The sequence below is a fragment of the Perissodus microlepis genome, chromosome 10 (genome assembly GCF_051167445.1).
Source record: "Perissodus microlepis isolate ML-2025 ecotype Zambia chromosome 10, ASM5116744v1, whole genome shotgun sequence".
NCBI lineage: Eukaryota > Metazoa > Chordata > Actinopteri > Cichliformes > Cichlidae > Perissodus > Perissodus microlepis.
In genome coordinates this window covers 3,260,606-3,277,991 of record NC_140470.1, presented here as the reverse complement: position 1 = coordinate 3,277,991, position 17,386 = coordinate 3,260,606, and the positions used below count along the sequence as shown (strand labels likewise).

General features: G+C 40.0%; 1 protein-coding gene across 4 annotated transcripts in view; it reads right to left on the bottom strand.

The window, feature by feature from the left end:
- gdpd5a (glycerophosphodiester phosphodiesterase domain containing 5a) overlaps positions 1-17,386 on the bottom strand; it is a 30,502-nt gene that overhangs the window by 11,363 nt on the left and 1,753 nt on the right. For all 4 annotated transcript variants that reach the window (XM_084941494.1, XM_084941496.1, XM_084941495.1 and 1 more), the window contains exons 2-8: positions 12,692-12,866; positions 3,059-3,162; positions 2,591-2,684; positions 2,452-2,511; positions 2,261-2,359; positions 1,331-1,424; positions 901-1,046 (exon numbers count right to left, since the gene is read on the bottom strand). In XM_084941494.1, the coding sequence (XP_084797620.1) occupies positions 901-1,046; positions 1,331-1,424; positions 2,261-2,359; positions 2,452-2,511; positions 2,591-2,684; positions 3,059-3,162; positions 12,692-12,808 (714 nt within the window). In that variant the 5' untranslated portion in view covers positions 12,809-12,866. The remainder of the gene's footprint in view (positions 1-900; positions 1,047-1,330; positions 1,425-2,260; positions 2,360-2,451; positions 2,512-2,590; positions 2,685-3,058; positions 3,163-12,691; positions 12,867-17,386) is intronic.

The window sequence follows — 17,386 nt, the reverse complement described above, 5'->3', positions numbered from 1 at the left end:
CACACACACAAACGTGATGGAGATAATAACACTGAGATGTACAGTACAGTATGTGGTGTAGTTGAGCTAAACCTGAATCACACATTAACTTATTTACTGTATTTTGTTTCTATATAAATGATGACAGGCTCAGACATACACCTTGCAAAACTGATACATTATTTAGTCTGTAAACAGTCCTGTGAATTATGAATTGTTAAGGCTGTTTCAAACAGATGTGTGCAAATGGTATTTCAGCAACATTGCCCTGGTTTTTCTATGACACCTACACAACACATCATAGTTTAGTTCCATAAATTACATTACAATTGGAGTAAGGGACAGGCAGAAGAAATATAAGAGTTCTTCATTATTATATCAACGCATGCTGTTCGTTACATACGAGGGTTATGTGCAGCAGCACGATCAATGTGAGCGTCCACTTACAGAGAGAGAGAGATGCATTTTATATTAGTCTGTGTTGATTTATCTAAAACCTACGTGCAGTTTTGGTACACTGCACTGAGGTGAAAGCAAGGCATATCTGTGAATACTACTGTTTGTAGAGCGCGTGTGCCTCGAGAAGGAAAGCAAACACAGCTCTGAACGTCTCTGTGCATCTCTTATTTACCTGCCCAGCTGTGAAATGACAGTATGTTGCTGACGCACTCTCACACTGAGCCTGACACTATCGCTTGTATTCTGTAGCTATACACCGCATTTGTTGTACAGAGTGTACAGAAAAATTCTTGCATCTTCTTCTTTCTGTTTTTTCCTTTCTTTGTTATTACCCAAACAGCTTTGTGGAACCCAGCAAAAACCGAACACTTGGTACTCCTGGCAGCCACGCCTTTCCCACAAAGAGCCGATTTGAACAATTAAGTGGATCAGGTAGTAAAGTCTGGCAAAGCCCCAACTTACCATAGGAGCTCCTCTTCGGCCAATGACGCTTGGTCGCGGTTTGAGGCTATGACGGTCCATGATGCAGGGGCAGGTGAATGTGAGCGGTGCCAAACAGAGAGCAAGGAGGACTACAATGTAGATAAACAACACCATCACCTGGATATCTAAGAGAGTGCAAAAAGGGTTGTTAGTGTAATAATGCAACTTTAGCTCATTCCATCTACTCCTAATAACAAACAGTAGTTAGCTTTGTGTGCTTTGATGGGTGGTAAGAGTGCAGGCAGCTGCTTGAATAAGGAAAAACAATCCACTAAAGCAGGGTAAATGAGACAATGACATACGTGTACAGACAAATAATACTGAATGCAACTTTACGTTTCAAATAGGAACAAGAAATCAAAAGCAATCCCCAACATGATATTTACTTGAAACACAAGTCAGCACTTACTGGATTTCTCTCTGCGGACAACATATCCAGCTACCAGCCAGCTGAAAGCTGTCACTGTTACCAGGGCACCAAGATGCAGGAAAGGTGCTGTGTACTGATAACAAAGCATAAATGTGAAATGCTGGCCTTAAAGGATGGTTAGTCATTACACAGCATCAGAGCAAAGCTTTGCCACATTGTTATGATAAAAATACACACACAGTATAATGATTGAACAGGAGAATATATCAAATGTTACGTTCCATAGAACAAATAACTTTGTATTGTAAGGTGAAGGCCCTACAATCATAGAGAGAAAACACCAACAATCAAATGAACACTTACGAGCAAACACTTGGCAACAGTGGGAAGGAAAAACTCCCTTTTAACAGGAAAGAAACCTCCGACAGAACCAGGCTGAGGGGGACTAACTAAATAACAAATAGTAGGGGAGGAGTTGATATGGATTCTAAACACTTGGACAGGACATCTGTAACACACTTGACATCATATCAATGCCTCAAAGTCACCGATCAGAGAACAATTGAGAAGATGTTTATGAAACCTACATGTTTATATTTTTGTAATGAAAGTTATCTATCTGATCCAGAAAACTGCATAGAATTAATTGAGCATATTTGCATATTTGGCCATATTTGACCCACCTCACCCTAACACCACTTGCCTGTAGACCTGGCAGAGCTTGAAACATGAATCCAGTGCAGAGATTTTTTATTTGGAAATTCTTTTTTTGCGATAATGTTTTTGAAAATGCAGACCTCACCATCCCAGTATAAATTCCAAATAATATATGCTGAAGCAGTTCAACTCAGTTTTTTGTACAATTGAATTATTTTCATGGAGCATTAAATATATAATTTTAGCCAATTGGATCGGAAAAATAGAGAATATAATCAACTTTTAGTACAGTGTTGTTAACTGTAGACGAACCTGCAGTGACGCCAGCAGAATGTCCCACTCGTCTCCCCATAAGTCATCGACAAAAATGACACCAGAGATGGTGGTGAGCAGTGTAGCCAGCACCCCCATCTGCGGAGAAAAAGACACCTCGATGAACCTGACTTTGCTTTGAAAGCATCAGAGGAGCAAATCAATGGCAGGATTGTTTTTTCACACCGTACCTTGTGAACCCAATAGAGATTCAGCTGCTGGCCCAAAGATATGTGGAAAAGTGCTAAGATCTGCAAAAAGAGTAAGATTCATTAAGTTGTATGTCTTAACTGATCAATGAACAAGTCTGCTAACATTTGCGAGTTTTACCAATAAGAATGTGACGTAGCTGAATCCCACAGTGGTGGAAGCGAGGATGGGCATTGTCTCATCTCTCCATTCTCCAGAACGGTTGTACACCAGCCTGGAATGAACAGAACGAATGTTGGTGGTATGACTAATCCAGTTTTGTCAAATAGAGTAATTTGCCTTAATTGCACATGACATCATGACACTCATGACGCTCATGACGCTCCCTGTCCAGGATGTGTACATCCTCATCCTTGAAAGAGTGTCCACGTGGACACTCCTCATCACTGAAAGACTGTGGGATTTACTTACCTGCATGCATCAACCTATTTGTTCGTGGTATTTATTTAAAATACACATGCTGAAGGGGCTTGCTGCCACCCCACTGTGGTAAGGTCACCACTCTGCTGTCCTTGATCAACCATTACCAAACATGCAAGTCTTAAACAGCTTTTCAGCGAAAGTAATATAATGAAAAAAACGACTCACCAATTGAAGTCATTAAAATCATTTCGAGCCATCAACCAGAAGTAACCCCAAAAGAGAAGCAGAAGAAAGGAGCTGCACAGGATGACGAACCACGTACACTCCCACTGGAAGAGGACACAAACAGCTGATTGTGGACTATGTGGACATAATTTCCCTTCAATTTGTTCTTTTATTCATTGTTTCTGGGAAACATTTGTAACATTGGTTTTGAAAAGTGCTACACAAATAAATCTGAAGAGTTAAAACTGACAGATGTTTTTCTTTCTAACTATCAAAGTCTTGCTTAGACGAAATCATGTTCATCCAGTCACCATATATGCAACTCCAAAAGATCCAAGACATCTTTTTTTGTTATTAATTTTCAATCTTTTGCATTTTTTGCACACTTAGCTTGAAATGCTGTGAACCTGAATAGATCTTAAACTAACTAATGGCCCATTTGGAAACTGCAGTGGTTAAAGACATAAGTAGACCCAAATATTTCAGGGTTTCCACAGTAGTAGGAAAAACTCCCCTTTAACAGGAAGAACATCTGGCAGAACCAAGCTCAGCGTGGGGCAGTCATCTGCTGTGACCGATTGAGGGTGAGGGGAGGGAGACAGGACAAAGACGCACCGTGGACGAGAGCCAGAGATTAAATGCAAATGGTTTATGAACACATAAAGAGTAAAAAGAGGTGAATGAAGAAGACACACTCATCAGCCCCCAGCAGCCAAGGCATATTGCAGTGTAACTAAGTGAGGGTTCAGGGTCACCTGATCCAGCACTAACTGTAAGCTTTATCAGAAAGGAAAGTTTTAAGCCTAATCTTAAAAGTAGAGAGGGTTAGTTCCACTGTAGAGGGGCTGATAGCTAAAGGCTCTGCCTCGCCTTCTACTTTTAGAAACTCTAGGAGCCATAAGTAAGCCTGAAGTCTGAGAGTGAAGTGCTCTGTTAGGTTAGTGAGGTACTATGAGGTCTTTAAGATATAGCAGGACCTGATTATTCAAGACTCTGTATGTGAGGAGAAGGACTTTAAATTCAATTCTGAATTTGACGGGAAACCAATGAAGAGAAGCTAATGAGGGAGAAATACGGCCTCTCTTTCTACATGCTTGCTGGGGCATGTGGGGCAAAAACAGAGAGGAGAGCCTGAGCAGCCAGTCAAGGACTCTTCCCTTCACTAGTTAACAGGCTAAGGAGCTAATTCCATATAAGGGGAGGTGTAGAGTATGATAGGCCAGTCAACAGATCCTATTGAGCACTGATCAGCTTTGCATCACACCGTGCCTGGACTCACCATTTCCAGTGGCTTATGTAAGAGGTTCAGAGATTATTACATGGGTGTGCAGGTAAAGACCAAATGGCCGCACTAATGAATGTGTTGAGTCATCAGTGAAAAGCCTGTGAAAGGTTTTAGCCAGGAGAAGAGATGCCATCCATCAGTGAAAATCTTCTTGGCCACAAAAACATGACAGCAAGGCGGAAATATCACAACAGCCAGAGGATCTTTTTAGTTTGTGAAGCAGCTACTGGGATCTTAAAGTAGTGAGCATATAATAAAGAACTATGTGACACTGAGCCAACGTCACATTTACCTCGTGCTCCCGTGGAAACGCAGTCCAAGCTATGAGTCATTGTTATGGAGTCAAAATGATCTCTTTACAAAAATACAGCATCCAAAGCAATATCCAGTCCTCACCTCAATAAAAAACAACCATATATTTGCTGGACAAGGGTTCTAGTTCCTTAATCTACCACCCGCTGTTGGTAGGATTAAGGGGTCACCCATGGGGTCAGAAAAGGGTTGTGACCAGCAGCTGAAGTAATCTCCGGCTGAGAAAAGTCCTTGGTAATGAAAATGGTAATAGAGACAAGCGTGGCAAAATTGCCCTAGGTAAGGGCCTAAGCCAAGTGTACCATCAGTGTACAACAGACAACATATAACAGTATTTTATGTGAAGTTAATGGACAAAGTAATGAAGATGATGGAATTTCTTGATTTGTTCTGTTTTATTTATATGAAAACAAAACTGAACTGAATAACTGAAATAGAGAGACCTTCTTTGTTATATAGCTTCTATTAAACGTATTTCTTTCATCCACTCTTCCAAAGCCTGGTTGTTGTTTTCACTTTGTAACCTTTAACAAGTCATTCTCATTGTGCAGTTTCAATTTACTTTAAAGTCTAGCTGTCCAGCACATGGTGCTTTCTCCTGAGTGATATATGGCTTTCAAAGATCCCTCCAAGTCTCCATTTAGCACTGCTGGTACCCATCCACTGACAGTGCTTATAGGTCCTGATCTTCTTACTCCACTTGACTTCACCACACCACAAACCTCTGTTTTTAAGGTAATTCATATTGGGAAACCTAAATGTACAACAACATACAAACTAGGTGGAGTGAGAGCTATCGCTTATCGATTGAATGGAATCAACGTATTGATCTGAGTGGGTCAGATCAGCTCCAAACGAAAGGGTTAAGGAAGGAAATCGAGAAGCAGTTCTTGTGGAAGTGGCAGTGCGGTCATGGGAGTGTTACCTAAATGTTGCAACGCAGCCAGTTAAAGAATGTTAGCTACCGCTCACCGCTCGTCTGCAGGCTTTATTTAAATGGAAAACTTCCACGACAGGCAAAAAAAAAAGCTTTTTGCTAAAAAAAAAAAAAAGATTTAGAGCAGAAGTTTTTTGCACTGCATTTTAAAATGAAAACATATTGCATTTATTTACAATTAAAGACACAGAGCAGAAAGTGTGTTACTGTTTTACATCCAGAGACACACAAGAAAAGAAGCAGGCAACATGAGGTCAAGTTATGGCAATTTTATTTTTGAATTTCAGTAAATGTATTTAGATTAGAGTTTTAAAAAAACAAACAAATGTCCCAAGAAGAAGGATGGGGTGAAAGAAAGGTGGAGAGAGGGGGAAGGAGGAAGAAACTATTGATCTCCTCAAACTGGATGCTGCTGGGTCAGTTCTTTCTCAGCAGTCTGCTCCAGAATCCCCTCCTGTCCTCGGCTTGCTTTTCTTTTGCCTTCAGTTCGTTTAAGGTTTTGTTGAGCTGCTCCTCGGCATCTTTAAATTTTTCTTTCAGCTGCTGTTTGGCCAGTTTCCCTTTGTGTTTGAGGAGCTCTTTAGCTTCCTTTTTTTGCTTTCGTATTTCTTTAAGTGCGTCTTTGCAGTCTTTCTTGGTCACCATCATTTCTTCCTTGAATACCTTCACCTCAATTTTCTCTTCTGCAAGTTCTTCTTGCACTTTCATCAGTTCCTTCTTCATGTTTTCAGTGTAACTCTTTGTATCTTCCATTTCTTTCTTTGCTTCCTGTATTTTAATTTTCTCTTCCTCCAACACTTTTTGAGCTTCCAACAATTCTTTCTTCATATTTTCAATCTCATTTTCTGCCTCGTGTTTACATTTTTTCTCCTCTTCAAGTTGTTGCTTCACATGCAGTAATTCCTTCCTTAGTGTTTCAGCTTCAGCCATTACATTTGCAGCTTCTTGTGTTGCCAACTGCATTTTCCTTTTGCCCTCTTCAAAAGCTTCCTGCACCTCCTGTAATTCTTGTATCACATTTCCTGCCTCCTTCTTTGCAGTTTGATATTTATTTTTGGCTTCTTGTGCTGTGCTTTTCTCTTCCTCCAATGCTTTTTGAGCTTCCAACAGTTCTTTCTTCATGTTTTCATTCTCATTTTCTGCCTGTTGTTTTCCCATTTTCTCTCCTTTAAGTTTGAGACCCACATGCAGTAATTCCTGCAATACTATTTCAGTTTCAAACTTAGAATTTTTAGCTTCTCCTCTGGATTTTTCTGCCTCTTCTTTTAATTTGACATTTTCAGCCTGTATCATTTGAAATTCGTCTTTCAGGTTAATCAGCTGTACTGAATTGTGAGGTGAAGCACTCGCCGATCCTCTTCTCGTTCTCCCTCGATTCATTTTGGCCTTTTAAACAAAGGAACCAACGTTTTGTAGAGGAGTGAAGTGAAGTTTTCGATGTTTTCTTCGTCAACTGTCGTTTGTCCTGCACAGAGATGCTGCTGTAGATGTGTCTCTAGCTGTGTCTGGATACAATGAAACATGCTGTAACTAAGTGCTTGTGTTGCACAGTTCTACTAAACATTCCATTTCATGCATGCTCTGCCCACATGGTCAGGAATGTCAGGTGCTGCATCGCCAAATGCTGCTCCCGTTGCCTAGCAATAACAGCTGTTTACTTTTTGGGGTCTGGTTCATTATTTAATAAAGAAAACTTGTCCAAGTATTGGGTGCTGAGGCTCAGCGCATATTCTAGCCTGCTGTGTGGGTGGGCAGCTAGAAATCACTGGTGGGCAACATGAGTGAGGAGAAAACTGGAGCAGCCAAGCAGGGAGCTGCAGGTTGCTGGTTTGAGTCTCTGTTCAGATGCTGGTGTCTCCTCTCTCTGAGATGTCTGCAAACAGTCCCAGATAAAACAATAAGGATAGTAAACAAACACGTGACTAAAATAACAATTATGACTCTGATGTGTTTCATGTGTAGCAGGATGGCCTCTATACAGCAGTCGCTGCAAGCATCCACATCGGCACACTTACGTTTCTTTAAGCAGGCGTGCTGGGCTCCTCCTAAGGAAAGTTTGAAACTTCATTTCCTTCATGCTGGTGAACTTTTTACCAAATATTTTCATCAAAGCTTCTCCATCACTGACAGGGATCATTTGGATCTTCACACTCCTCTCCACCAACCCTAAACCCTTTGCTCATATAATGCCAGGAGTGTCTCCATATTTCACAAAAGTCTATGCAAACATGTAACAGTATCCCATATTCATATGAATATTATTGATATTATAGCAAAAGCTGTCACCAACACAATTGTCCCAAGTGCTTTTTTTATTAGTTATTGCAAATGCTCGATTGCAGTTCTTGCTAGATGACAAAACCACTTATTAGCTTTAGAAGGAAATGACTTTTTCTACATGAGGTAAAGTTGGAGAGCTGTTTCCCCAAACTAAATGAAATCATCATTTAAAAAACTACAATCTGTATTTACTCTGAACATCTGTGTTAACATTTGAAATTGGAAACATGTAAGTGTAACAAACATGTTAAAACATAAGAAATCAGGAAGGGGCATGTATAGGAATTTCTTTTACTTATGTATTAATCACATTATTTTATTGTATGATACCTTGGTGCCACTGGATTTTAACATGTCTCACACTCATACAGTAAGACAAATGGTGGGGGTCTAGTAGGGAAGTTGGGGGAAACAGACAACTCCACAGGAAGAGTCTTTTGTCTCTTCGAGGACTCTGGTAGGTAGCAAGGCAGTGTGAACCTTAAGGTGTGAAACAGCTGTGTACTGCCTTTTGTTCCTGGAGAAGGTATTTATATACACTACAGACTGGTCTATATCAGACCAGTATGAGCTGAACATGGTCACTGACAATGCAAGGACACATATACCCTCAAAATAATTAAAAAAAAAAAAGAAAAGAAAACTGAACAATTTGTATACAAATAAAGAACAGGTTTTATTTTTTTCCCCTCAATTTAAAGCAGTTGTTTCATTCTGAGGAGTCAACGATTTTTGGTAAAATGTGAAAAAGTGAGCAAACAAAAAGAAACAGTAAGCAAATTATATAAACTATTATAATTTATTATTCTGATCAAAAGTCAAGAACTCTTTTGGCCAAAGACAGTATAGCAAACTGTAAACATACCACTGACCTTGCTCAATTAAAAGCTACCATTCAATATCAGCTTTTCAGCCAAGTCCAGACACCATCCGGTGTGCATGATTTTGGTAGACTGTTCCAGCTCTGATCACTTACTCTGCGTGCTCTGTAATTTCACCATGAACCTTAAATTTGTACAATTCTTCTCTTACAAACTGACACAAATTTCACGTGGACATCCATTCAGCTACCAAACAGTTTTTAGCCTAAACGTCCCGTTTCCGACATCAAAGGCAACATTAAATCAAACTGAAGGATAAACTGTGGAGGAGTTTCAGCGTCCGCTATAGAGGCAGAAGTGCAAGAGGACATAATGAGACTTCCACAGATGGAGCTTAAAATAGCTAACAGGCTGAAAAATGATCCTTAATGGGATGTCAGCCAGATTAACTCAGATAAGGTTTTTGATTTTTATCATCCAGCACCATCATTTTCAGCTACCAGATACATAGCTATGTTTATTTGTATGTGGCTGTCTGGGCAGGGTACACCTAATATTTATTCTCATTATAGATGTGGTTTGGTCTCAGGTTCATTAGTTAAATGTTCGGGCGATCGTGGCTCAAGAGTTGGGTTAGACAGACAGTCTCGGTCGTTGTGTCCTTGGGCAAGACACTTCACCTACCGCCTACTGGTGATGACCAGAGAGGCCCATGGCGCGATATGGCAGCCTCGCCTCTGTCAGTCTGCCCCAGGGCAGCTGTGGCTACAACTGTAGCTGCCTCCACCAGTGTGTGAATTAATAGTGGTATTGTAAAGCGCTTTGAGGGGTCCCAAAAAGCGCTATATAAATGCAATCCATTAATATGTTAACTGTTCTACTTTTTAACAAACCTTGCTGTATGTTAATGGGCAGGTATGAGAGCTTTTACACTGAAACACAGGCCTTCTGAGGCTAATGAGAACAGAAAGACTCCACCAATATGATTTAATACCTACTATTACATTTTTGCTTCACACACCTTTAATCATGTCAAATTGTAAAACTCAGAGAGCCCATAGTAAAAAAACTAAACAAAACAGAAGTTCATGAATCGAAAGACTGTCTACCAACAAAATACAATCAAAGCGTGTGTAGCAGACTAAGCAGACAGCCTTAAACTTAATAAATTCAAACTTCTCTAGTTATATTCAAGCACAGTGTGTGTCACTACATGAAGCTTTGTAAATGAGACAGAGTGGGGAGAGAGGCAGCTGTGGGCTTGTTTTTTATCCTCTTGCTCAGCACATCATCAGTGCCCGGCTCACACATTCAGTAAATAGACTAATTTATGGGTGAGCCACTGGCTCTTTGTGATAAAGACGACATCCAGCAGCAGGAGCTGTGGCTGCCCAGTGGGTATCCAATACAGCTGGGTGTCTGACTCTGCTCTTCACATTCCAACACTGCACTGATTCTATCACTTGCTTTGCAGTGAAGATTGTTTTCCCCAGTTACTAGGGCTTGGTCTAGAAGTCTCTTAGGAATTCAACTGAAAAAAAGTGGAATGACATCAGCAGCTAATAGATTTATCTTCAGCCTTTAGGAATAAAAAAATGTAATTGTAATTGTAATGTAAAGCTGTTACAATATTAGATGGAAATTCCAACAATCACACAACTCCCTGTGAGCAAGCACTTGGTCACAGCAGGGAGAAAAAACTGCCTTCTAACAGAAAGAAACCTCTGGCAAAATCAGGCTCAGAGAGGCGCACCCATCTGAAATGACCTTTTCGAGGTGAGGGGACCAAATGACAGCAAATGAAAGGCAAACTATGGGAGAGACAGCCACAGTTTAATCATTGCTAATGATTCAACACAGTCCTGTTGAATAAATATAGAAAGTTAAAAGAGATGAGTGAATGAGAAAAACTCAGTGGATCATGGAAAACCCCACAAAAGCCTGTTGCAGTTTAACAAGTAAGCCTGTCATGGCGTTGGATCTGTGACCCCATGTTTTCTAGTTTCTGGACATTTTGCTGTTTGAACTTCACATTCAAGGAACTTCATGGAATTTCAAAAAATGTTACAATGCCTGTAAAGTTGTCAAAAACATTTAGCTGTGATTCTTAGGTTCATGGTTAATTTCATGTCTTGTCTTAGGTATGGTTCTCATGTTTTCAGGAGGCGTTTAGTTTCTGTTTAGTTTCTGTTTAGTTTCTAGCTCTTAGGTTCTTGTTTCTGTTCCCTGCATTCAGTGAATGTCTCATGTTTCCTGTTTAATTTTGATAGTTTCTTGTCCTGTGTTCAGCGTATCCAGTGTTGCTTCCTCACTGTCTCGTTACATCTGATTCGTTTCAGCTGTGTTTCCCTCCTGTTTCCCATCCCCTCATTATGTGTATTTAGTCCACTGTCTTCTCTTGCTTGTTCTCAAGTCCTCGACATTAGCTGTGTGTTAAAGGGAGTGGTTCATGGTCTCTCGTTTACATCAAGTCATAAGCTCCTTAGTTGGCAGAGTCTTTGTTTCTATTTTATCTTTTGTTTGCTTCTTTTAGTGTTTCTTTGTACTTTGTAGTTCGTTTACACCAGCGGTCCCCAACCCCCGGGCCTCAGACCGGTACCGGTCCATGAGTCGTTTGGTACCGGGCCGCGAGAGTTGAGGCTCAGGTGTGAAATGTTTGGTTTTCAGGGTTTTTATCGGTTTTCAGCGTTATTTTGTTATCGTTTTTATCGTTAACCCGGTTTTCCTGGGTCTTTTCACGTGTGTTATGAATAAATCTTCTTTTGTTCTGTACAGGTACTAGTTTTATTTTGTTGTATTTATCCGCGACACCTTAAAGGCCGGTCCGTGAAAATATTGTCGGGCATAAACCGGTCCGTGGCGCAAAAAAGGTTGGGGACCGCTGGTTTACACAACAAATAAAGCTGCTGCTTTGGGTTCATTTCTTCCCTTTATGAGTTCTGCATTTGGGTCCTACTCTTGCCTGCCACACAGCCAAACCTGACAAAGCTGAGTGGAAATGTAAACGATTCCATGGAATACGCCTCCTCACTCTGGACGACACGCTGAGGGACAGCTAACCGGGACAAAGCTACTGGTTTTGGCTACAATGGCTACTGGGGTCAGGCTAGTTACAGGATTATTTTCAGCGGTGTAGACCTGGGTCTCTAATTCACTGAGCCTGGTGTCCAAAGGCACAAACAAACTCCCGTTTGACACACTGAGCAGGAAGATGCCAGTGAGACAATTAAGAATACATGCTAGTTTAAGATTGTGTTAGTTTTTAGTAATATATAACAATTAATAATTATTATCATTTTAAGTGGCAACTAATTCGACATACACCATACTTTGGATGAGAGTGCATGGATTGTACAGTATAATGCACTTGATAACTCATCCATACAAGATATAAGAGTCACTGAGTCTGAAAGGTCTTCAGCAGATGCTATTCAGTCTGCATAAAAGCTCTATACTGCTTCCATCAGTGTGCTTTTGCACATTTATGGAAAATACACATTAGGTATTTGTACGTATGTGGTTTGTATGTACAAACCATGATTTGAACTTCATATTCAAAGAACTTCCTGGAATTTCAAAAAAGAATTACATTGCCTGTAAAGTTGTCAAAATTTTTTTAATTTTTTAACAATGACTAATGCCTAAAGATAAAGGGTGATAAGGGTATAAATACAACAGGACGCTAGATGAACATTACATATTAGGCTCCCGTTGTGTAGTCACCTTTTTGACAGCCTGATCTACTTATTTGGCCTTAGAAACCACAACATTGAAAATAGTTCATTTATGCCGGAGGTGTGCTCAGTGTCAGTGCAGCCTAGGCAGGACTGTGTTATGTCATTACCAGTCTGTTATGTGATAATTGGCATATTAGAATAAGGTTACATAAAGGTTTGCACAAAGGTCATGTTGTTGATAGCACACTTCGAAGACAGCATTTGCAATGTTCTAACTATTATTATAGCATCCATACTTTATGGTTAGAGCTATATTCTTACCCTGGAGCTTTCATCCTGGGAACGCTGGTATCGCTTCCAGCGGCAACCATAGATCCCAGTGACAAAGGAGACAAAGACTTGCTTCTCATAGACCTGTAAGGGTTGGTGTTTCACCATGCTCCTTCAGCCTTATCGTGACACCAGTCTGTTAACATCCCACACAGGACTGGGAACCCTGAAGAAGAATAAGAACTGTTACTAAACAAAACAAGCCTTCAGACATTAGCTCAGACTTCACATATGTAATTACCCTTTTCAGCAACATGCCGTGTCATGTCATGTCGCTGAGGTATATTTTCACAAAACAACAAGAAGATGTTGACAGCCCTGCACCCTGTTTGGAATCACAACACCTGTGAGAGACCGTCAATACACCAGTCAATAGTAAGTCTCGTCTCATACAGCCATAATAATATGGTGCATGAATTACAGTTGCTGAGTCAGTCTTTACACATGTGAGGATTTATGGTTGTTTAAGAGTGGCAAATAGAACTGAGAAGGCTGGTACCACATGTCTGTGTGGTATAGTCTGAGCCCTTGAACATCTGTAAAAAAAGAGTCAGAAGGAGACAGCGTGTTGCACTCAACTCACGTCTGGTTCAGAGAACATCTTTCTGCTTTGGTGCTAGCTAAAAATGCTGCCATAGAAAGCGCTGTTTTTAAGGCTCTCGAGGAGTTGGTCTCTTTGTCGCATTTTTCCGGGTTTTTTTAATTAGAATTTTCAGATGGTTTCTCCATGGAATAACCTCCATTTACTATAATGAAACAGGTAACCTAAGGTGTGTCAATTCTATCTATAATTAAACCTGGATCCTGGGAATAGGTTTATGTTCTAAGCATGTGATCTTAGGCCCTTTAGGTTTATAAAACACCTAACATTGGTGCTCTAGAGAATGAAATGTCTTCAGATGGTTTGTCACAGCAGAGAGAAAGAGAAATATAAATTTTCCCAGGAGAGGAATAAGTGGTTGTGAAGCAGTAAGCCTTTTGTAACGATAAAGGGGTATAAAAAGTGCTTAAATCTAATAACAGTCTCCAAGTGAGCAACTATAAAGTGAATATCTGACGCCCAAAACTTCAAACCAAATACTCAATAAATATCCAAATAATACAGGATTTGGGTCCTACAAATGACCCTATTCTTCAAAAGGTGTACAGCCCAATGGATAGGGTCATTCTCCTGCTTTATAAAACAACGAATTCAGTCATTTCAGTCTTAGAAAAGATTCCTAGAAAGTGCGACTGTAGAGCAGAGCCCTCTGCATTCATCAGCTTTATCAGTGGCCTCTCAAAAGACTTACAAGATTCTCACACTGCCTATAAATCTCAAGCCAGATGTCCCACTGATAACTGCTTAACGGTCAACGGGTCAAAATGTATAATTTAAATCCTTAATACTTCGATGTATCTGAATATGGAGCTTTACAGACCTTTTTGTAGTCCTTATGAATGCAGTTTTATGCTGTTTTAGTAATCAGTTGATTTCAACATAGATTTTTTTAGAAGACTTCTTTCAAACAAGTCATACTTTTTTATTGTACTTTTGACAGCCACCAAAAAGCTTTAGGCATAATTCTGCCAGGTTAATTAACCAGTCTTCTTGGCAGAATTGGTAGAGTTCATTTAACTGGGGTTCCTGGCATGGAACTAAGTTTTAAACACAGTCCTCTTTTTAACAGAGTTTAAGTGGCTTTAGGAAGAATCCAGAATCTTAATGTTAGCCTGCTTTATCTATTTCAAAACTAGTTTTGAAGTGCGTTTGGGATCATTGTCCTGTTGTGTCGCAGTTGTGTCTAAGTGTGTGCATTTTGTCTGTCTCCTCTGTAGAAAGCACCAGTACCACTGGCAAGAAAACAGTCCCAGATTATACTGATGCTTCTTTCGTGGTTGGCACACATAGCAACGTAAAACTCAGAGTTCACAGTGGACAGTTACACTGGTGTTCAGACAGTTTCCGGTTCATTGCATGCATAAACCAATTGCTTCTCATCTGAGAAGATGGTTTGAGTCTTTTTCCAGGCCTTAGCAAAGCTATGGCACATCTGAATGTCTTGCACTTATGTATAATTGTCTGTCTGATGGAGCCATTATTTAGAAATGTCTCCATCAGACCTTCCCAACTTGTGTAGATCTTCACTGAGTTTCTTGGACTTTCCCTTTGCTCTGAGTATTGGTCAGTTCAATGAGTTCAAAAGACCAAAACCAATTCTTTTTATGATGACAAAGAGATTGATGACAAAGAGCATTAACGCCTATTAACCAGTAGGTTAATAGGCGTTGTGGAGAAATTAGAGATTAGATTAGAGATCATATTATATTAAAGATTCATGCTTTACAGTCATTCCAGGAAAGAGCTGTTCAACAAAGCCGCAAATTACCATGACATTCATGTCCATGATGAGTCTGTGTAAACTTCTCAGCAACTGTATGTGGAGCTGGAGCCAGCATAATACCCCCCATTAAACTATACTTGTTGAGTAATGAAAGTGTCTTACGCCAAGGACTGTGAGCTGTGTATTCAGGGCTTCTCAGTGTTTAAGTGTGAATATTTGCCTACCATTTACTGCTAATTTAAAACTATAAACAGTATTTAAAGAGGAAATTGTTCGCATATCTCTGTCCTTTCATTGCTGCCTGGCTATTACATGGAAACTCCCAGGCCTGAAGAAGGCTTGCGCTGGCAGATTTCCAGCATTCATAATCTCACCCTGTCCTCAGACAAGGGCCAACTGGAGCTGAAATCACAGTGGGCTTATTCCAGCCAGGTTAGCCTATTGTCTGTCTGCGTCACCATGGTGCTATCATCACAGAGCTGTGATCATTATGAAGTAAACTAAGGACGGCCTACATCGGTCAGATTCTGGGTGCAGTTTCTCAGTGAGTTCACCCTCCTTTAGAGAGAAAATATTTCCTCATAGCTTTGGACACCATTAAGACACCTCTCACAGTTATCAGGAATATGGGGGAAAATTATATAATAATTTGCAACTGACATTCCAAAATTTTCCATAACTCCTTGCATTTTATTTATGGTTAGGGTTTCCACCCATGATGGCTTGGACCTCAGAGGGTTGAAGGACAGAATTACTATACTTTCTCTTCTCATATTCACCCACATACTGTATGTGACATAGGCATAAACGGGGCATAAGGAAATAAAACTTTGCTGGCAAGAAGAAGTGGTGCCTCAGTACGTGCGCTAAAAGGGAAAACTGTTTCTGACACAAGCAGCAGTGATGTGGGAACAGAAAACTAATCCACGGTGAAAGCAACAAAAACTGCACATCTTCTAATGTCCACTTACAGCTCAATTAATCAATACTGCTTTTTGTTTTTCTTGTTTTTTTACAGCTGTCTCCACTAATTCAAGTCACCGAGCTGGGCCTCTCTACTTAGTTTGTGGTGTTGGTGCCGTTTGGAACATTTTTAATGTAATTATATAACAAATAATATATCAAAGGGGTTCACTTTGGAAAAGTTAAGTAACCAAAAGTAGTGATTGGTCTGTTACTTAGCACTAATTAGCAGGTACCTTCATCTTATGAATTCAGGTCACGAGCCGTTTGTGATAACTCAGCCCTCCAACATCTTATTTTAAAAAAATTATCAAATAAAAAGAAAAAGAAAAGCTGATAACACCGAGGCTTCAAAACCTGTAATAAAAAAACGTCCCATGTCACAGTCTATGGGCTGATGTCTGGCTTAAAGCACTGTGGTCTGATATTTCTGACCAAGCTAATCATTGCAAAGAACAAATGCCATGCTCAGCAGAACAAAAGATATCCTAACAGAGCTCCAACAAAAGGTAGAGTTGGTGCAACCAAAGTAAAGTAGCCTGATGACAGACAGAATTGTCAGCATATCACATGCAGTTCACTCTGACACGGCATACGTGGAAACACATTTTCACTCGATTTAAAACAGAGACCAACACTGATGAGCAGCCTCACCTGAATTCTGCTATTACTCTGTTTTCAGGGGTGTTTCACCATTTGCTTTGACACTTATTGGACAGACTTTTTATTTTATATTTTATGTATTTATCTATTCATCTATTTTTTTAAACCTAAAAATTGCTGTTTTGTGACACGACACAAGATAAAAGCAGTAATCTCAATAGATATGAAACGTTCAAAGGTCTGGAGCCAGGCAACAGGTAACGTAGTCCCACAATAATGACTTTAACCATCGTTCAAGGGGAAACAACAGACAGCTTTGAATACTCTTTCAGTTAAATGTTTGCAGTGAAAGTTTGACTAAAGTTTGAGTAAAACCAGTGTGAACAAGCACACAACAACAGTCCTGACTAGTAAATGTAAATTCTGATGAAACTGCATTGACTCACTACTAGTTATTTTCACTAGTTAAATGATAATTAGGAGTGCAGTGTGGTTTATGACATTGTCTATAGAAAATGGGCTGTAATGAGTCATCAGTGTTAGCTCATTACAGCAGCTGCATCCTGCTGATACTTACAGCAGCAGGTGCTGTGCTGCTGGACTCGCTGGTCTAATATGTTATTAAATATTAATGAAACTTCTCTTGTTTCTTTTAACTTCTGTTACATATTACTGTGTGTCACAGCGTGTCCATTGTTTCAGTACAGCACAAGCCTGAAAACGTCTCATGTTAAATCTGTAATGCACCCGGGTCCTTCTATCATCAGCTCTCCTTCCCTCCAGCCTTTCAGATGGC